The 22,510-nt window shown below is 34.4% G+C and overlaps 1 protein-coding gene across 3 annotated transcripts in view; it reads right to left on the reverse strand.

Annotated features, from left to right (window-relative positions):
* The window catches only part of FNBP1L (formin binding protein 1 like), a 128,914-nt gene that overhangs the window by 27,059 nt on the left and 79,345 nt on the right, over positions 1 to 22,510 (reverse strand). For all 3 annotated transcript variants that reach the window (XM_077120238.1, XM_077120237.1, XM_077120239.1), the window contains exons 3-7: positions 12,600 to 12,653; positions 11,226 to 11,373; positions 10,492 to 10,554; positions 5,855 to 5,959; positions 4,178 to 4,306 (exon numbers count right to left, since the gene is read on the reverse strand). In XM_077120238.1, the coding sequence (XP_076976353.1) occupies positions 4,178 to 4,306; positions 5,855 to 5,959; positions 10,492 to 10,554; positions 11,226 to 11,373; positions 12,600 to 12,653 (499 nt within the window). The remainder of the gene's footprint in view (positions 1 to 4,177; positions 4,307 to 5,854; positions 5,960 to 10,491; positions 10,555 to 11,225; positions 11,374 to 12,599; positions 12,654 to 22,510) is intronic.

The following is a 22,510-nucleotide window of genomic DNA, read 5'->3' on the forward strand; positions in this document are numbered from 1 at the left end:
GTATAAGAATGCCTGCTATTAACAAACAGAAAACTATAAATGTTGGAGAGGATGTGGAGAAACTGGGACAATTATGAACTGCTGGTGGGAATGTACAATGGTGTAGCCACTATGGAAGACTGTTTGGCGGTTCCTTAGGAAACTAAATTTTGAGTTGCCCTATGATCTAGCAATAGAACCACTTGGTATATACCCAGAAGAGCTGAAAGCAATAACACAAACAGACATTTGCACACTGATGTTCATAGCTGTATTATTCACAATCGCCAAAAGATGGAAACAAAACAAATGCCTATCAACAGACAAGTGGATCAACAAAACGTGGTTTATATATACAATGGAATATTAAGCAGCAGTAAGACAAAATGACATCCTGAAGCACATGACAAGATGGATGAGCTTTGAGGACATAATGCTGAAAGAAATGAGCCAGACACAAAAGGACAGATATGGTTCCACTTTTACGACCAGCATAAAGGTATAATCAGAGGCTCATAATGCAGAATATAGGGGACTTAGAGATACAAAGAAGCTAAAGATGGGTGAACCGTTAGCTAATGAGATTGAACTCCAATGTAAGGGAATAGATAGATGCGAAGATGATTCTCTAGTGGGTCTAGAAGTAATATTACCGTATTAAAGATGAACAAGATTTAGAGGGGTTGTATAGACCTACAAGTCCCACTGATTCACACTAGAAATACGAATGAATTCTCGGAAGAATTACTTCAAAGAGATGATTATTGTATAAAGAGTGCTTAAGTCCAGAGTATAGGGGGAAAACTGCTATTGTATGCTATGAGCTATGTTCAAAAGGAAACCATCAGCACTACCACAGCAACAGGAGAGGTAAATAATGGGGTGAATGACAAGAGTTAAAAGGATGTTAAGATTTCCTAGTTGGTAAGAGTGTGTTTATTGGTTTTCTGTCTCTTGGGAACAATGGAATTATTTAAAATTGAGAAGGTTGATGGACTGTGGACTTTGGGCCCTCTACATGATGTCCAATGAATGCAGGTGGCTGAAGGATGTACTAACAGAGAAGTAGACTGGAGAAGTAGATTGGCCAACAATGGTGTATACTTATGAACGAAGGTTGTGCTGCTACAAAAAGGAACAATGTCATGAGTCATGCAATGATGCTAATGAACATGTGGGACATTTTGGGAGACAAAATAACCCAGAAACAAAAGAACAACAATGGTATGGTCACCTTTAGAAAATGCTTATAAAACAGGGTCCTAGATGCTAAGCTTTTAGCAGACACATTAAGCCCAGAGTGGAGAATATTATTTCTGGATTTTGAGAGGCTGTGTTATATATATAACCTGATATTTAGAGATAAGAACGAAGCCGAACAGGTTGCGGTTAAATTAATTCAGAACATAGGGATAAGGAAGACTACCTATATTTCAGAAGCCCACATACTCTTTGAGACCACTGGAAGAAAGTTTTATTTGATTTGGAACAGAAATTCTGTGCAGTACATAATCTAATTCAGACTATCTGTATAATTCATTGAACAACTGAAACACAGGAAGCACAGAATGAGAAAGAGATCCTTTAATCCTGTATGGATTATTGTAATGCATGGAAACATTAAGCAGATAATCAAAAAAGTATTGGCAAAGTCCCCTGAGGGAGGGGAGAAAGACTATGAAACTTTTAAACCCCCTGATACTGTGTCAAACCTTCATTAGGGACACCCAAATGAAGAGGCAATGCCCTCAATCATGAGGCTTACTCTTGTGAAGCTTATGTAGGTAGCAGAGAAGCTTAGACTACTTATAAGCATGCCTAAGAGTTACTTCTGAAAGACCTCTGTTGTTGCTCAGATGTGGCTTAGTCTCTCTAAGCCCAACTCTGCAAGTGAAATCATTGCCCTCTCCCTACATGGGACATGACATCCAGGGGTGTAAGTCTCCCTGGCAATGTGGGAGAGGACTCCCACAGATGAATCCAGACCTGGTACCGTAGGATCAACAGTTACATCCTGACCAAATGGGGGAAAAGAAGGGTAATTAATAAATTATCAGTGGCTGGGAGAGTTCAAATAGAGTCAAGAGGTTACTCTGGAGGTGGCTCTTATACAAGCTTCAGGTAGACCTTGCTACCTATCATAACCTGCCAACCCCCAACCAGGACCATTCCAGCCAATCCTAAAGAACACCTAGGGCAATATACAAGATTCCAGGCACTAGAGTAACTTGCCAGAAACCTACAACCTCCAGATGGATCCCTGGTCCAGATAAGTCCTGAAACCTAGCCCAGCCTCTCCAGAACATCAGATAGTTCCACCTCCCTACCCTATATTAGTGACAGACCCTTTCAATATCAAAAACTTAGAATTGCCATAGCCCAAACACCCCTAAAGAGAGGGATGGAAAGATCAAAGGTGATGGTGGAGTTATACATGGAAGACAGGATTTAAGAAATGAATATGAATGCTGAATCATTAAACTGAAATCTCTTTTAGATTCCAGTACTTTTGAGCAGCTAGAAGTAAACACCTAAAATTGTGAAAGTGTAACCCATGCCAAACTCTGAAATATGTTCTACAACTAATGGTGGTGCTGTGCTTTGAAATTTGTAGCTCTACTGTATATATGTTATTTTTCACAAAAAAAAGAAGGAAAAAAGTGAAATGTGACAATTGAAAAATATTTAAGTTCTCTTAGCCTCCTATATTCTGGAGCAGTTACAAGGAAAAATACGAGAGGATCGTATGGTAGACCATGACAAACTCTGCGATCTGTCCTATAACCACTTGTTGAAGAGTGCTTTGAAAACTACTGCTATATAATAAACTATATAATAAAAAAAGTTCAAAAAAAATATGACTGGACCAACGCTCCATGGTTGTTTGCATACTAACAGATACCTAGACTTACCACAGTCTATAGCTCAGAGTGAATACTTAATAGTTAAAGGGTTAGGGACACAAGAGGAAATCCAGGAAGCAGAAGATCAAAGCAGCAAATATATGCCACTCAAAATTCACTGTCATATACCACCATGAAATATGCTGAGGCACATAAAGCCCAGTAAATATATTTTTGACATTTCCTATTTGCCACACTCACCTTCCTCTCTCCTAGAAGCAGCTACACTGCTCAAGTCCCCAAGCTTCTATATCCTTCATACCACTTTTCCTCTTTAATTACTTCCCAAAGTCTAAGACTTTATTTGGAGACCTGCATTTTAACAAAATAACTGCTCCTAGTATCACAAAATGGCAAGACCATTCTATATCAAGTTCCAAAGAAAAGGATCCAGTCCCCAAACACAAAAAGTAGTTTATGTCCAGATTAGAGTCTCCTCCTAATTGGAAGCCTTACCCAGCAAGCCTGAAAAGGCACCAAAATGAGGACTGACAGGCTTGAAGCTCTGGATTGAATGACCAGAACATTCTCTTCCATGAATTCTCACTGCATATCCTTTGAAATTCTAACTTTATTTACAAAGAAAAAAAAGTAACTTGGGCTTACATTCTTTCCACATAAGCTCTGCCCTACCAGATACTACCTCATTCAACACTGTTTCACTAACTTCTTTTTCTTTATTTTCTTTCTAAAACAGGCAGTAACATAATATAACCCTCATATAAATTCTGGAGTATTCACCTGAAGCTATTTGGAAACTGTTATCAAGTGAGAATAGACAGGATTCACAAGCCAGTTCAAGGCCTAAATTACACTTATAATCTGGCAGAGCTAGAAGGATAAGCAGGCAAAAAATCAGGATAGCAAAAACATTTTGAAAGATTGATTTCTGTCACCTACACTAATGCCAAATCTGGTATGGTACCAATAAACCACATTCCAATTCTAGGTGAGTAAATTACAACACACAATTTCAATGAGTCACCCCTATATTATGTCAAAATACTTGAAGACACAGCACTAAAATATACCTAAAAATGTTACTGTCTTTGTGGACTGTTTATAAAACTAAAAATAAATCTATATAAAAATTTGTGATATAAAAATTAGGAAAAACTTACTTTTCAAATCTATAATCATAAAGAAATGTTTTATCACGAATGTTGATGAGTAGTCAATCTAGAAACATCCTGATGCTTAAGATTTAAAAATTAAGGTTTATACTTTAAAGACTTACTTTTTTTAACTCTAAAAGTCTTAAAACAGGATTAACTTCATATGTTTGTAAAAGTTACCTTGTAAATTTGAGGAATCACTACATAGAAATGTTTGTGTTGCTCTCCGTTAAAGTTTTGTAATTGTGCAGCATATTCATTTTTATTCTCATCAGCCATATGCGTACGCAGATTCAACTGCTGTTTAGCCTGTGAGCAAATTGGTCCAAATCATTACCAATAATAACAAAAACAAATCATAGCTATTTCATATTTCTAAAAGTTATACTAAAATTCAAGTTATCAACAGCGTACTTGAAGATTAGCCAGCACCTAGACATCAAGAAATTAATGAGGTGATAAGTTCAAAAAATAATGAAACTGCTGATTTCATTTAGAATTTAATAAATGACAACATCATGGCATGAAACAGTATACTTTTTTTTTTGGCATGGGCAGGCATCAGGAATCGAACCCGGGTCTCTGACATGGCAGGTGAGAATTCTGCCACTGAGCCACTGCTGCACCACCTGAAACAGTATACTTTTAATCAGAAAAGAAAAGCAGTTACCTTCAGGAATATTTCTGACCAACAAAAAAAAAATTAGTAGTAAAATATTTCTTGAAACATGATCCACTTATACCCGACTCAGAATCAAAGCAAGACCAAATAATATGAAATGTTTATTTTCAATAAAACAGAACAGCATAATATTCAACAATGATTTCTATCTGTACAAAACCACAGGTACTTAAGAAATGCTTATTTAGAATGTAATTGTGTATATCTCAATCTCTTTTTGCAGAAATGTTTTTCAAACAAGTAAAATGAGTATTATTTACATTGAAGAGAATTTTAGAATACAAACTTAATCAATATAAATCATGAATTCCAGGTTTACTGGAGGGGAATCTAAACAAATTTCTCAATTGTACTAAAATAGGAAAAAAACCCAAAGAATTGAATTCAATTTCCTACAGCATTCCAAGGAATTAATCATTTTATGCAAGAGAGTTTCGTAAATTGTGAAGGATACTGTAAATGCAACAACATATTATTCTAATTCCAGTTTCTACAAATGAAGTCCCTGACCTTCTAACAGTAGGTTCACAATTTAGCTCTTATGTGCTAAGAAACAAACTGATCTATGGAAATCATGTCAGTGCATGCTAAAATTGCAGATAAGCCCATAAAAGTTCATTAATTGACAATGTACTTGAAGATTATAATAAATAAGTACTATGAAAACTAAACCACGATGGTCCAAAGTATTTCTAGGGAAAAACACATTCAAAGTTACAAACTGGGTCCCTAAATACATATTCATTTCCAATTAAATGAAATTTTTCATTTTTCCCAACTAAATGAAATTTTAATTTTTGGGGTATGCTGTATAGAGGGGTCACATTTCATTATTTTTTCCATTAATGAGTATCCCATTATTACAGCATAATTTGTTGAATTTTTATTTGTTTGTTTTTGTGAAACACACAGACCAGGATTCAAACCCAGGTCTCCCACATGGAAGGCAAGAATTCTACCCCCGAACTACCCTTGTACCCCACCAACTAAATGAAATTAACACATTTTAATTACCTTTTCAGACTAATATGTATAAAGTTGACGAATATTTGTATATTTTAGATTTAGGTACAATATATCTATTGGGGAAACTCTAATTCTAATATAATATTGTGACTTCTCTCAGGCTACAAAATAATATTTTTATACCAAAGCCAGTTTGGATTATTTCTTACCTTTTCAACATCTGCCTTGGTTGCATTAGTATCATTATCCAATCTTTCATAGCTTTGTTGTGCCTTTTCTGCCTCTCTACATTCTCTTTCAAATTTCTTTTTACTCTGTTAAAAAAAAAATAAGACATCATACTGAGAAGTAAATTCAATTTAAAAAATCGCTCTAAAATGCCACAGTCTATTGTATAGAAATGAACTGTACATTAAAAGTAAAAGTTGTCCTTTTCTCTCTAGCTGATTAGATTCCCCAAAGACTGCCAGTTCTTGCTTGAAGAGAATATGCCTTGCTGCCTGCATTATGAGACCTGCTCAGAAGTAAGCAGGGGATTTCAACATTTTATATTTACTTAACCTCCTTTTTAGAACTAGTTACAATGTCAATTTCTTGTCTTGGAGACTTATAAAACCATACAAGGCAGGAAAATTTGGACTCTAAATCTCATGACTATTAAGTCAAAGGGTTTAAATTTCACACAAGATCCCTCCTTTTCTTTGACCTTCAGATGTTTCTCTGATGTCTCTTCCTTTGCTAGTGAGCAGAATTCTCATAGTCCCCTTTCACTAAGGACTAGGGTCCTTCAAAGGATCAAACACTATTACGGGGTTTTGATTCTACCTCCCCTAAACACACAGAGGTAAAAATCTAATCTCTACACCTGTGTGAGTATTAAAATCCAAGCCCTTAGCAAGTATCAGGTCCAGTAATCCAACACTTGTATTTCCATATTCCCAGGATGCCACTGCATCAGTTCATATACCTAATGGTCAGACTTTCAATTTACCCTATTTTTTAGCAATTAGAGATTTCCCATTCTTAGTTCAGCTAAGAACTTAAAATATAATAAATATATTTTTGCTGGTATATCTAGGTTTTTGTAGTGAAAAGGTTTCTGAGTTATCTTAGTTTGCTATATAACTGGCATAACAAATACAATTTGTTCAAACAAGTGTGCTCAGAAACATTTTATAAAGTTCTTTAAATGTGAGTGTTGTTTAATATTTTGATGAGTACAAGATACCAAATAAGATACTTACAATTAATTCAAAGCACATAAAAAATCCGAATAAGAATAGAAAACAGAATGTCACTTTATTATGCAGAATAAAATTAAATTTCCATATTTAATTATCTGGAGCTCAGTTGGGAGCTGCTTCATATTGAGTAGCTACAGATTACTATTTTTATGTAATCTGAGCCTATTTATATAAGAAAGTATTTTTATCAGTTGTCATATTATTTGTAGAGGGAAACCCTACCTAATAATTTCTGTGCAACCACAAAAGAGCCTCTACTGAATAGTTTTAAAACTACTGCTCCGTAGCTAGAAGTAAAAACCTAAAATGGTGGAACTTAACCCATGTCAAACTCTGAAATATATTCTACAACTAACTGCTGTCCTGGGCTTTGCAACTTAATGCTGTTTTGTATATATGTTATTTTCCACAAAAAAAGAAAGAAAGAAAGTCAATTGTGGTGATAAAAAAATATTTAAGCCTTCTAGCCTCTTATATCCCGGAGTAGTAAGAAGGAAAATCTGAGAGGAATGTTTGGTAGCCCATGACAGACTCTGGGATCTGTCCTGTAACTACTAGTTGAAGAGTGCTTTGACAACTATTGTTTTTTTATTTCTTTGCTTTGTGTATATGTTACACTATATAATAAAAAAATTGACAAAAAAAAACAGGCATTCCATCACAGCTTCCCAAAAGCTGTAAGTCATTTAAGTAGTAGTGCTAAGTATAAAGTCTTATAAAAAAAAAATAATAATAATAAAATAATGCTCCCTAAAAGCGATATCAAATATACTCCAGAAAATATTCTTTTTTATTTGTCATCTGCTTGGCAGCCATCAAAAGCCACTGTTACTCCTCCACTCTTAAGTATTCCTTGCTTAGCAGAGTGTTTCCTAGAGAAGCTGAAAACAGCAGATACTTGCTTTCCTAGTGTCCCCACAGCTGGGGCATGTGCAAGTAATCTAATCCTTTCAAAGGCACCCATGAGGAAGTTCGCTGGCATTTTTCTGGGAAAGTTTTCTTTCCCTGATAAAAAGGACAGATGAACAAAAAATGCTCCCTTTTTCCTGCCTCTGGATATAGCTGAATGACAATGTGCCTGGCTGCTTAAGCCATCTGTCAATCATAAGGTGACAAGAAAAGCCTGAGAAAAACAGCCAACATGGGCAGGATGGAAGAGTAGAGGTGGAAAGGAGTTGCAGCCTTGGTGACATCACTGAGCTACTGCCCAGCTCTGGAAATGCTCTGTTTCTGAGCCCTTTTCTTATAAACCTGTATGCTCTGTTACTTGGAGCCTCTTAACTGATACATTTGGGACCTCTGACACTTCTATATTCTTAATCTCTGACCATTCCTTTAAGATCTCCTTAACAAGCTATTCTCTTCTGCCCTCCTGCTTCCTGAGCATATTTCCTACATATTTTATCTTGGGCATGGCAGACTGAATTACATGCTTCCAGAAAATACATTATCCTTAATATTTATCCACATTCCTGTGAGTGTGAACTTACTGTAAATAGGACTTTTTGAAGATATTATTTGTAGTTAAGTATGCCAACCTAATTAGGATGGTTTTAATCCTATTATTGCAGGCCTTTTAGAAAAAAGCGGAAGGAGCCAAAAGCTGGAAGTCAAAGGAAGCAGAAGAGAAATGAGAGGACACAGCCAACTGACAAGAAAGCCAAGGATCCCAAGGACTGCCAGCCAGCTCCAATGCTACTGATCCTGGGAGGAAGCAAAGCTTACTAAGCCTCTAAAACTGTGAAACAACAAATTCCTGTTGTTAAGCCAACCTATAATGTAGGTAATATTTGTTATATCAGCCAGGAAACAAAGACACTGGGGTTAATAAGTATATATTTTGAAAATTTTTTCTCCATTTTCAATATTCTGTTGCTAATTCCACCTGTTTCTCCCAGTTCTTTAAATCTCCTGTCAATTAATTCAAGCACGTTAATAATTCTATCAATTTCATTTTCTTAATTATATAGAAAGATGTGGAACCAGTAAAGGGATGGTATCTTGCACATATTGCTACATATTACCTTGAAAATATATTTTGTCAGCCTGTCTCCCTCCACTAGACTGCAGATTTCATGAAAATAAGAATCATGCCATAGTTACTTTTGCCCCTTCAGGGCCCAGCACATGTCAGAGATACCTTCAATAAATATGAGTTGAGTTGAACTCACCTTTATCTAATGGTATTTGTCAACATCTTTAAGAAATCTATCCTAACATCTTTTTGTTTCTTTTCTACTTATGACCTCTATAATTTTTGCTTAATAACCATCAATTATTCTAAAAATGAGTCAGCATATATTAACAAGAATGCTCTTTGCCAACACCAATTTTAAAGGGACCAATGACTCATTAGTGTAGGAGTCTATTATTTTGTGCAAATGAAAACACACATACATTCATTAGCTGGCAGATAATGAGTGTGCTAGCTAAAGCAATTCAAAATTTAATAAATGTAAATACTCCCTTAAAGTTCTGCTGAAACCAACTAGAAAAGAAAACAAAACAAAAATGAAAAATATAGTGAATAAACCTGGAATATTTCGTTGGTAACAGAGACCATCAGGAGATAGAAATAGGGTGAGATATTGGGTAACTGGGGCTGAAGGGATACAGATTGTGCAACAGGACTGAATATAAAAACTCAGACGTGGACAGCACAATACTACCTAACTGTAATACAATTAAGTTAAAACACCGAATGAAGTGTTTTTCAATGACAGAAATTTAATGTAAGCTTTGAACACGCACTTAAAAAGGGGAACAAAAATAGGCTGAAAATAGTTCTAGTATATTTATGAGTTGTTTTATGTCAATTGTTAAGTTCTTTTTTAATAACAGAACAAATTGATTGATTTAACAAGAAAAAGAACCTTCAGCATAATTTGCAAGGAATGCACAGTGTCCAACAGAGAAATATGTAGGTAAAGAGCAAATGGCTTATAACCTGAGGGTACAAAAATAATACCAAAAAGATAGTTTGCTAGGTCTTTTAATTTTAAGCCAAGTAAACATCTTTTTTTCAAATGACCAAATGCCAGAATATTTAAGAAAAACCATATTAGCAAGCCATTTATGGAAAAAATTTTAAGTACATAATTCTGTCCTTCTCTGACCAGAAGTCCCACATTGGAAGCACAAAATTACAGAATCACTGAACCAAAAGAAACATCTCTTCTCTCTTTATTTTTCATATTCTAAAAATGAAGTCAAGAAAATTCAAATGCTAGAGAAAAAGTGCGGAACTAGAAACTAGATCCTCTGAGTCTCAGTCAAATGGTTTTCCAAGATATTACACTGTTTCCCTATTATTTCTATCCTCTACCAATATTGTATAGTACCTACTGCAAAGTCAAAAAGAATCTCTCCAAGTATTTATAAAGTTCTGAAGATTATAGAACTGGTAAAAGTATACAACCATACTTGAAGAAGAAAAATCACAAAACGACCCCATATTCTGCACTTACATCTAACTGGTTATGTCAAATTATGAATAATATATTGAAGTACAATAAATTCAAATAGATGTGAAACATAAAGAGAACTTAGGGCCAAATCAGTGTATAAAATTTTATGTTAACCATGAAAATACTAAAACTCACATTATCCATCTGTTTCCAGCACATGTCAAGGTATTGTTGAGCTTTTCGTCCTTCTTGGAGATGCTAAAGATTATAACAACAAACAAAATAATAACAATTATATATTAAGAAAGTCTTAACAGCCCCAAAAGACTTCTCATTTTATCCTTTTCAAGGTATTAATTACTTAACTTTATCAAGACTTAGGAAGAGATTATAATCAAAGCAAAACTCCTTAAAATATATTTTATAGGGTATTATCTTAATACTTAAAATACAATCTTAAGAAAATTGTCAAACATATTCCATAAAGAGTGAGATAGTAAATATTTTAGTCTATGCAAGTCACAAGGTATCAGTCATAACTACTTAACTTTCCTGTTGCAACACAAAAGCATAAGTGAATGTGCACAAGTTTGTTCCAATAACTTTATTTATGGACAATGAAACTTGAATTTCATATAATTTTCATGAGTCATGAAATATTCTGCTTTTGCTTTTTTTCCCCAACCATTTAAAATGTAAAACTCATTCTCAGTTCCTGGGAACTACAAAAACAAAAACAGGTAGTGGTCTTAAATCTAAAAGGACCATAAATTAGTAAAAGTATGTTGAGATAATTGGAAGCTAAAAGAAATTTAGTGAAATACAGCAAGTTAAAGCTGAACACACATTTAAAAAAGCAAAGTAATTACTTTATTTCCACAAAAAAAATTCATAAGCTTTTATAACTATATAAAAATGATAAAAATTACCATCTTTCTTTCAGTTTTCAGATCATGAGCATATCTCATTAATTCGCCATATACTCTGTGCGCCATTTCTTCTGCTACTACTTCTCGCTGTCCTGCATAGTCATTTAACTCATTAAGGATGTTAAAAAAGGCTATACACGAGGTAAACCTGACAAAAAACATATTTTAAAATGGTGAAATTTATTTTTACTTGATTTACAAAAGTTTTTTGAGAGGTATGGATTGAGCCTGGCACTTGACAAATTCTAACATAATCAACTTGGCCTTAGCTACATTCTAAATTAACTTAAAATGGAAAAAATCCTGAATTAAGCTGAAGTTGTACATGTCTGTTTATCTTCAAGTAGTCTTAATTTATAAGCAAAAGGATATTTGAGGTCAAAAAATAATAAAAATACTACCTGCAGGCTCTTTTGGCATACTGGAATCTCTTAAGTTGCCAAATGATTGGCCTGAGCTTGGGAATGAACTTGATTGTACTCCTAGGCTTGGCAGCTGAACCTGTCGCAGAGATGATGTGCTTCCTCTTGAGGATAGAACCTGCCAATCATACCACTCAAATGCATCTTGATAGCTGCTCTACAGAACAACTTTGCTATCAGCTCTGGACACAGCTGCCTGTATGCCTGCCCACATCCTGAATGGAAGTGAATTGCCTTTATAGTTGGCACCAAAGGAGGATAGAAGGGGCAAAAAATAAGGGTAAAATATGTGTGTGGAGGGAACGAGAGAAACAAAGACAATCACTGTATTAAAATGTATATATACACTTTGAATACACAGTGGAATACTATTACAGTACTTTTAGCTCAAACAGTACTTTACTAATACTAAAACTGAGAATCTTAACTCACAATTATATACAAAATTTTGTTTTTGGTTTTTGTTTTTATGTCTACCCCATCATTGTCCTTTGCAGTCTACAGGAGATTCCAATTTTTAATTCCAGGACAAAACTACCCTGAAAATTTCATTCCTTTTCTTTATCACTTTAAATCAACCAGCCAAATTGCTTTACTACCTGTAAAAAGTAAAATAAAACAATCTGACAAAATGAAAACTACAAAATAAAGAATGAGAAAATACCTTTTTCTTTTCTGGAGATTAAATCATTCAAATGGAGCCCCAGTACATACCTTACTTGGGAACCCATACTTGAGCTATTCTAGAAAACTGCCTATCAAGCCCACTAAAGTACTGCTCCTTATTAGAGATAAACAGCAGTTCCTACTTTTATAAAAACTTTTTGGGTACGGTGAAAAAAGATTTAAAAAAATCTTTACAGAAAGACAACAACATAAAACTTATTTTACTAAATAATAAATATGCAAGCTTAAAAAAAATTTTAATAGGCAATTAACAGGTAAAATTTACCTTGGCTCTTCATCTTTAGATGACCGTTTTGGACAGTACTTCTTAACCAGGTTTCTATAGGAAAAGATTTTATAGATTTATTCTTAAAAAATAATACTTTCAATGAAATTTAAATACTCCAAATTTCCAATTTCATTAAATCAAGAATATCATGATATAAGGCAATTTAAGAGAGCAACATGGTCATCTACTACCCATTAACAGCAAAATATTGGTTCTTAAAATACTGATACATATAAAAACAAAGGTTATTTCTGTGCTGCGTATAAACAATTGGGTTGATTATGCTACCACATAATAAGAGGTATGAGGATGCCTATGTGAAACTGGATCATGGCACAAGACACACATTTTAAAGAAATAAACACACTGCTTTGTTTCACAAATCAGAGATTTTAATATCATCCAAAGTAAAATATAAGCAGATGATGACTCATTAACATTATAAAATAATAACTGGTTATTATGCTGGCTTAAAACTGTTATGCACCCCAGAAAAGCCATGTTATTTTAATCCTAATCCAATCTTGTGGGGGTAGATCCATTGTTTGCCTGGGATTTTCTGATTGGATTGTTTCCATGGAGATGTGATCCACCCAATTGTGGGTGGGACCTTTTTATTTGATGGAGATGTAACAAGGCCCATTCAAGGTGGGTTTTAATTAGTTTACTGGAGTCCTGAAAAGAACTCAGGGAGAGAAAGAGCTCAGAGCCAATACAGAGAAGACTCCTAGACAGACATTTAGAAATGCTTAGAGAGCTGACATAGAAAGCCACTGAAATCAGAAAGCAGCACAACCCCAGAGCAAAGGACCAGGAAATGTCAGCCACGTGACTTCCCACCTGCAAAGAAACCCAGGATGTGACTGGCCTTTCTTGAATGATGGTATCCTCTTACTGATGCCTTAATTTGGACATTTTTAAGGCCTTAGAACTATACACTTGGAAATTAATAAATCCCCTTTGTAAAAGCCAATCCATTTCTGGTGTATTGCATTCCGGAAGTTTTAGCAAACCAAAAACAGTTACCATCCTCTACAATTCTATTTTTATATGAAAATCATTATATGGCTCCTTGAGCTGTTTTTTATCATAAAGGTTGCACTTACATGGTTTATTAAATAAAAGTCTAATCACTATGTTTTAAGGTTTTGCCTTATGTTAGTCTTCCTATCTCATTTAAATATATGGCACACACTTATTATTCAACCAACCTGCTCAACACTGACTTAAGCTGTTAATCTCTTCATCCATGTTGGTTCTTCACAGTCTCAGACTAGAATGCTGCCTCATTTCATCTTTGCAAAATCAGAGATAGATAAGCACATAGACCATTGAGCCAACTGGATTACTGGGGTTTAAGTCCTTAAGGTTTTGCAAAATCCATATGTAAACAATGGACAAGTAACTTCTCTGTGGTCAAATTTCTACATCTAGGAATGGTGAAAAAAGTACTTACTTCATACGGTTCTTATGACAATTAAATGAAATAATATTGGTACAGTTTTTAGCACAGTGCTCCTCAGAGTATATGGTCCATGGACCAGTAAAGGTTCACAGACTATTTTTTACCAACCCATGAGCTACATACATACGCTAACAGTAATTTAACATTTGATGAATCCAATAATAACCTAAAAGACCATCAGACATACCAATATAGGCATTCTGGGAGTCACAGAAGGAAAAGAAAAAGAGAAAAGGACAGAAGGAACATTCAAAAAATAATGGCTGAAAACTTTGCAAATTTAACAGAAGACATTAATATACACATCCAAGAAGCCCAATGTACTCCAAACAGAATAAACTCAAAGAGAACACCACCAAAACACATAATAAGCAAACTAGATGCCAAAGACAGAATCCTGAAACCACAAGAAAGCACACCATATCATATACAAGGGAGTATTAATAAGATTAAATACTGATTTTTCATCAGAAACAACAGAAGCAAGAAAGCAGTGGAAGGTTATATTTAAAGTGCTGCAAGAAAAAAATGCCAACAAAGAATTTTACATCTGGCAAATCTGTCTGTCAAAAATTAGGAAATAAGGGCGGTGTGATGGTAGCTTAGCAGATAGAATTCTTGACTGCCATGCCAGAGATCCAGGTTCAATTCCATGTGGCGGGGGTGGGGTGGGGGGATTAGGGAAATAGGATCTGTCCTGTAACTATTTGTTGAAGAGTTCTTTGAAAACTATTGCTTTTTTCTTTCTTTGCTTTGTATATATGTTATATTATACTATTTAAAAAGTTAAAAAAACAAATTAGAGTAAAATTTAAATAATCCCAGATAAGCGAAACCTGAGGGAGTTCCTCATCAGACACCTGTCCTGTAAGCAGGTTATTCAAACTGAAAGGACACTAGACAGTAGATCAAAGGTGCATGAAGAAGTAAAGACCTCTAGTAAAATTAACTACATGGTTATTTTTCAGTAATATTTGTAATATTGTAATATTGGTTTGTAATTCCATATTTACTTCCTATAGGATCTAAAATGCAAATGCATAAAAAGGATAAATCTATGATTTTGGATCCACAATATACAAAGATATCATCTGTGACAAGAACAATATAAAGGTGAGAAGGAAGGTACAGTAACACAGTTTGCATAGGCTAGTGAAGTTATTATCAAATCAAATCAAATTACTATACATGAGATGTTAAATTTAAGACCCATGGTATTCGCAAAGAAAATATCTGAAAAATAAATACAGAAGAAAATGAGAAAGGATTCTAAATGGCTCACTACAAAAGATCAACTAAATAATAATGATAATAGTAATAATAATAATAATAAAGACAGTGATGGAAGAACTGAGAGACAAAAAAAGGCATAAAACTTAAAAAACCCAAATAGCAAAATGGCAAGAGTAAGACCTACATTATCAATAATTAGTTTAAATGTAAAAAAAATAACAACCTTTCCAGTGAAAAGGCAGAGAACACAAAATTGACCAAAAAGCATGACCCAAGTATATGCTGCCTACAAGAGACTCACCTTAAATTCAATGTGGCAAGTATGTTGAAAGGGAAAGAATGGGAAAAAAATGTCCCATGTAAATAGAGAGCATGGGTGCCTCTACTAAAATCAGAGAAAATAGACTTTAATTCAAAACTGTTACAAGGAAACTATAAAGGGGTCAATTCAACAAGAAGACAAAACAATTATAAATATATATGTACTTAACAGCAGAGCTCCAGATATTAAGCAAATACTGAGAGCTCTTAAAGGAGAAATAGACTATTCTACATTAATAGAGATTTCAATATTCCACTTTCAATAAGGGACAGAACATCTAGACAAAAGATCAATTTAAAGGGGACATAAACCAATCAAACCTAATAGTCACAGATAGAACACTTCACCCAACAAAAGCAGAATACACATTTTTCTCAATGCATAAAGATCATGCAATAGGACTGAGCATATGTTAAATCCCAAGCATGTCTCAATAAATTTTTAAAAATTTAAATCATACAAAGTTTCTTCTCCAAGCACAAATGAATAAAATTAGAACAGAGGGAGATCTGAAAAACATGCAATTATGTAGATATTAAACAACACACTCTTTTGGCCCAAGAAGATATCACAAAGGAAACTGGGAAATATCTTGAGAAAAACTAAAATGAAAACACAACGTATCAAATTTTATGGGATGCAGAAAGGCAGTGCTCAGAGGGAAATACACAACTATAAATCCTCGTATTAAAAAAAGAGGGTGGGCTGTAGTGGCTCAGCAAGCAGAATTCTCGCCTGCCATGCCAGAGACCTGGGTTTGATTCCCAGTATTGCCCATGCGGGGGGGGGGGGAAACAGAAGACAGATCGCATATCAGTAACCTAATCTCAAAGCTGAGGAAATAGAAGAAAATAAACTAAACTCAAAGTGAGCAGAGTTAAGGAAATAAATATTAGAGCAGAGAAAAATGAAAGAGAATTAAAAAAAAAAAAAAACAGAGAAAATCGAAAAAACCAAAAGTTGGTTCTTTGAAAATCTCGATAAAATTGTGAAACTTTTAGCTAGACAAAGCAAAAAAAAAGAGATAGGACACAGATAACTAAAAGAGAAAAGAAAGAGAGGACATTACTACTGACTTAACAGAAACAGAAATGATTCAAAGATGCTACTTTGAATAACCACACACTAATGTATTATCTAACTTAGATGAACCAGACAAATTCTTATAAATACACAATTTACTTAAACCAGATGAAAAAAAAATAGAACGTATCAACAGATCAATAACAAATAAGGACATTGAATCTGTAATTAAAAATCTCCCAACAAAGATATATAGGGACAAGATAGCTTCACTGAAGAATTTTGACAAATATTCAAATAAGAATTAATACCAATTTTGCTCAACTCTTCCAAAAAATTGAAGAGAAGGCAATACTTCCTAACTCATTCTATGAGGTCAGCATTACCATAATATCAAAGCTAAATAGAAGCATAATGAGAAAAGAAACTTAAAGACCAATATCCCTTGTGAATATAGATGCAAAAATCCTCAAAAGTATACTAGCAAACCAAATTCAACAGCACATTAGAAGTATTAAACAATATGATTACGTGGGATTTATTAAAAAAATGCAAGGGTGGTTTAATATAAGAAAACCAATTGATGTAATATGCCACATTAATAGAATGAATGGAAAAAACACCTCATCTCAATTGACAAAGAAAAGGCATTTGATAAAAATCATACTGGAAGTTCTAGTCAGAGCAACTGGGCAGGAAAAAGAAATAAAAGGTATCCAAATTGGAAAGGAAAAAGAAAACTAACACTATTTGCATATGACATAATCTAATATATATAAAATTTCAAAGAATCTATGAGAGGTACTAGAATTCATAATTTAATTAAGCAAAGTGGCAGGGTTCAAGGTCACCACACAAAAATCAGTGGTATTTTTTATATACCAGTAATGAACAATCCTAAAAGGAAATCAAGAAAAGCAATTCTATTTATAGCAGCAAGTAAAAGAATAAAATATCTAGAAACAAATTTAACCAAGGATATAAAGGAGTTGTATACAGAAATCTACAAAACAGTACTGAAATAAATCAAACAAAAATAGACATTCTGTGTTCATGGTCTGGAAGACATAGATTAAGGTGTCACAGCTAGCAAACTAGTAATGATGAATGTAAGTGTTAATGAGAATAAGCAAATCAACAGAGATAGAAAGTAGATTAGCAGTTCCCAGGGCCTAGGGGGTTGATTGCTAATGAGCACAGGGTTTCTTTTTGTGATGAAGAAAATGTTCCAAAATTAGATAGTGATTGCTGTACAACATGTGAATGAATACACTAAAAATACTGAAATGTATACTTTTAATAGGCAAATTTTATGGCATGTGAATGAAATCTCAAAAAAACTATTATAGGAGAATGGATGATCAGTAGGCAGTCCATCTTTTTCAGGTACCTCAAATTCAACAAGTCTAAAATGTAACTTATCTTCCTTTACAAACCTAATTGTTTTGTTATAGGAATGACACTACCATTCATCTAGAGTCTAGACATTTGAATCAAAAACATGGCAATCATCCTACATTTTCTCAAAGTCCTATAGATTCTATTTCCTAATCAACTTTTTCTAAAACTGTTTTTCTAAGTGACAATTTTTCACAAGAAAAAGATTGCACAAAGAGAAGCCCTTTCTTCTTTTCATGTTTTATATTTCTTTGGATATACAAATGAGGACAGGGTGCTTAAAGCTACTGTAATAACTTGCAATCAGGGAGGGAAACATCTAAACATTCAGAAGATGCCCTGACATCATTGAGCTCTTTCTGGACTTGTTGTACATGAAAGGATTCTTCGACTTTCTGCTGAACACTTCTAACTGATACTATAAAATAGCAAAATAAAAATATTCAATAGAGAAATGTAACAAAACTTGGGACTCTGAAGGAAGCTCTAGGATCAAGATACAGATGTGGTAGTCAAAATAGGTGAGGACAATGTTAAAATCAACAGAAGCAACCACTTATCAACCATTCTGTGCTAAGTTTTTGCATATTTAATCTTTTGTAACATTTTATTTTTTATTGTGGATATATATATTTATCACAAAAATTTGCCATTTTGATCATTTTTAAGTTTATAATTATGTGGCATTAATTACATTTACAAATTGTGCTATTACACTATTCATTACCAAATCTTTTTCATCACCTCAAACAAATTCAGTACTCATTAAGCATTAACACCCCATCCCCCACCCCCAAGTAACCTCTAATCTACTTTTTTGTCTACGAATTTACATATCTTGGTATTTCATATAAATGGAATCACACAATATTTGTCCTTTTATAGCTGACTTATTTCACTTACAAGAATTTTCTCAAGGGTATTTATCAGCACGTCATTTCTTTTAATGGCGCAATAGTATTCCATTGTATTATAAACCACATTTTGTTTATCCATTCATCTGTCAATAGACATCTGAGTTGTTTCCACCTTTTGGCTACCATGAATAATGCTGCTATCAACACTGGTGTACAATATCTATTTGGTCCCTACTTTCACTTATTTTGACTATATACCTATAAGTGGAATTGCAGGGTCTTAGAATAACTCTATGTTTAACTTTATATTTAATCTTATGCTCACCACAAGCAAATATTATTAACCCTATTTTATAGGACTCAGAATCATTTAATAGCTTACCCATGATCACACAGCTAGTAAGGGGCAAAGCTAAATCAACCTCAAATCTGATTATAACAACTGAGATACTAAGTTTTACAGGAGCACACTACACCCATTTATATCTATATCTATCTATATATTGATATATATTGTCTATGGCTGTTTTTGCACTGCAACAGCAGAACTGAACAATAGCAGAATTCAGTAGTTGTATTGTATGGCCTACAAAGCCTAAAAATATTCACCATTTGGCATTCTGCAAAACTGTTTGCCAAAAAGGTATTAATAATGGGGGGTATGGGAACTTCATGTTTTCCGCATGATTTTTCTGTAAGTGTACAACTCTCTAATTTAAAAGAAAAGAAAACATTTGTCAAGCCCTGAGATAGTTCAGCAAATCCAAAAGAACATGTCATTGAAGAGGGATTGTTTTTCCTAAGTTCTAAGAAGACAGAAACAGTCAATACACCAAAATGACACAGTAAAAGAGATTACCAACCATCTCCATGGAATTCAGCAATTTTAAGACTTATTAACTTAGCATCATTATGACCACAATCTCTCACCTATAAATGTAGTGCAGTCTAAAAATGCATTTTAAAGCCACTGATTTTCAAGTACAATATTCATGAAAACATTTGTTTTATATTTAATAAATGTAAAAATATTTAAACAAAAACAAGCCAAACTTGGGAAAAGAACATTTAAAAGAGTAAGTGGTTTCATACTCTGATATCTTCTTTATCAACATTTTTAGCACTGTTTAGGCTCCCAGGCTGTAATGGACATTTGTTCTTTTCCCTACCTGCATTTCTACCCTTCTCTATTTTAACAAAAATTTGTAGCAGACATATTACTGTTGATCAAAAAAAAAATTCTCTCATTTCCCAGCCCTCCTAGTTAGGCAGGACTGTGTAGTTTATTCTATATAATGGACTATGAACTCTGTGTAACTAACAGACTGAAGCATTTAAGAGTTTGTGTACAATCCTCCAGGCTCTCTTCATATTCCCTACTGAAACAACTGTGGAGACTCATGCTGTGATCAAAGTGGAAACAAGCAGGATTCTTGAATCACTACACAGAGGGAAGCTGTCATCAAGTGTCGCCTTGCACAGGTGAGAAGTAAGCTTTTATTGTACAAAGACTCAGATTTGGGAGTTATTATCCCTGTATAGTCTAGTATAGCCTAAAATCCAGCTCCTCCATTATTATGGCCATGCAGTTGTGGTGGGGCTGGCCACTTAAGGTCCAGGAGTACTTATTTGATTCAGGCCTCATAAATCCAGGCAGTGATAAAGGAATAGGCATACAACCAAAGACAGGCCTAAAGAAGTCAATCCTAAACTTTCTGTTGTAATTCTTGAGAAGACATGTTTTCTTTCTTTTGAAATTTTAAAGATGAAAGGATATAATCCCAGAGCCAACATGTGGGAAAAGCTTATTTTAACCAAACGAAAGGAAAGCAAAGCAAAGCCAAGAGAAGAGACATATTTTTAAAAATTGTTTTTTTTATTGATATATATTATATATTCACATATCATGTAATCATCCTAAGTGTACTATCAATGGTTCACTATATCATCATATAGTTGTGCACTTATCATTGCAACTTTTTTCTTTTTTGTGAAAAATAACATATATACAAGAAAAGCAATAAATTTCCAAGTACATTTTAACAAGTAGTTATAAATAGATTTTAAAGTTAGATATGGGTTACAGTTTCACGATTTTTTTCTTCTAGGTACTCCAAGACACTGGAGACCAAAAGAAATATCAATATGTTGATCTAGCAGTCATATTCATTTGTTAGATCCTATCTTCTCTATTATATTGTTTGTCATGGTTAGGTTCAGGTGTCAACTTGGCCAAGTGGTGGTACCTGTTTGTCTGGTTGGGCAAGTGCTGGCCTGTCTGTTGCGATGAGGACATTTCATAGAATTAAATCATGATCATGTCAGCTACATCCACAGCTGATTACATTTGTAATCAGCCCAAGGGGAGTGTCTTCTGCAATGAGTAACGCTTAATCTGATCAATGGAAGCCTTTTAAGGAAGATTCAGAAGAGACAGGTTCTTCAAGTCTCAGCTGGTTAGCCTCTCCTGTGGAGTTCATCCAGACCGTCCACTGGAATCGCCGGCTTCACAGCCTGCCCTGTGGATTTTCAACTCTGCATTCCCACGGTCACGTGAGACACTTTTATAAATTTTATATTTGCGAATGTTCCCTATTGATTCTGCTTCTCTAGAGAACCCTAACTAATACATTGTTCCTTCTCTTTTTTTCTTTTTTGTAAAAGAATAACATATATACAAAAAATCAAATAAATTTCAAAGTACATTCCAGCAATTAGTTATAAAACAGATTTCAGCACATTGTTATGGGTTACAATTCCACAATTTTAGGTTTTTATTTCTAGCTGCTCTGAGGTACTGGAGACTAAAAGAAATACCAATATACTAATTCAGTACTCATATTCATTTATTAAAGCTGAACTTCTCTGTATAACTCTATCATCATCTTTGATCTTTCTCTCATTCTTTAGGGGTATCTGGGGCTATGCCCACTCTAACTTTTACATGTTGGAAGGGGCTGTCAATAACATGGGATAGGGGGTATGGAACTAGCTGATGTTCTGGAAAGACTGGCCCATCATCGTTTCAGTATTACCTGATCCAGGGACCCATCTGGAGGTTGTAGGTTTCTGGAAAGTTATCTTAGTGCAAGGAACCTTTGTATAATCTAATATAATGCCCTAGGTATTCTTTAGGATTGGTAGGAATGGTTGTAGTTGTGCGTTTGGCAAGTTATGATAGTAGCAATGTCTAACTGAAGCTTGTGTAAGAGTGACCTCCAGAGTAGCCTCTCGACTCTACTTGAATTATCTCAGCCACTGATAACTTATTTATTACACTGCTTTCCTCCCTTTTGGTCAGGATAGCATTGTTGATCCCCTGGTGCTAGAGCCAGGCTCATCCCTGGGAGTCAACTTCCATGCCCCCAGGGAGACTTTCACTCCTGGATATCATCTCCCACATAGGGGGAAGTGCAATGATTTCACTTGCATAGTTGGTCTTAGACAGAGAGAGAGAGGCCACATCTGAGCAACAATTAGGTCCTGTGGAAGTAACTCTGAGGCATACCTATAGGCAGGCTAAGCTTCTCCACTACACACATTAAGTTTACAAGAGCAAGTCTCAAGATCGATGGCTTGGCCTATTGATCTAGGTGTCCTTAATATTTGA

This window comes from Tamandua tetradactyla, chromosome 11 (assembly GCF_023851605.1).
Source record: "Tamandua tetradactyla isolate mTamTet1 chromosome 11, mTamTet1.pri, whole genome shotgun sequence".
NCBI lineage: Eukaryota > Metazoa > Chordata > Mammalia > Pilosa > Myrmecophagidae > Tamandua > Tamandua tetradactyla.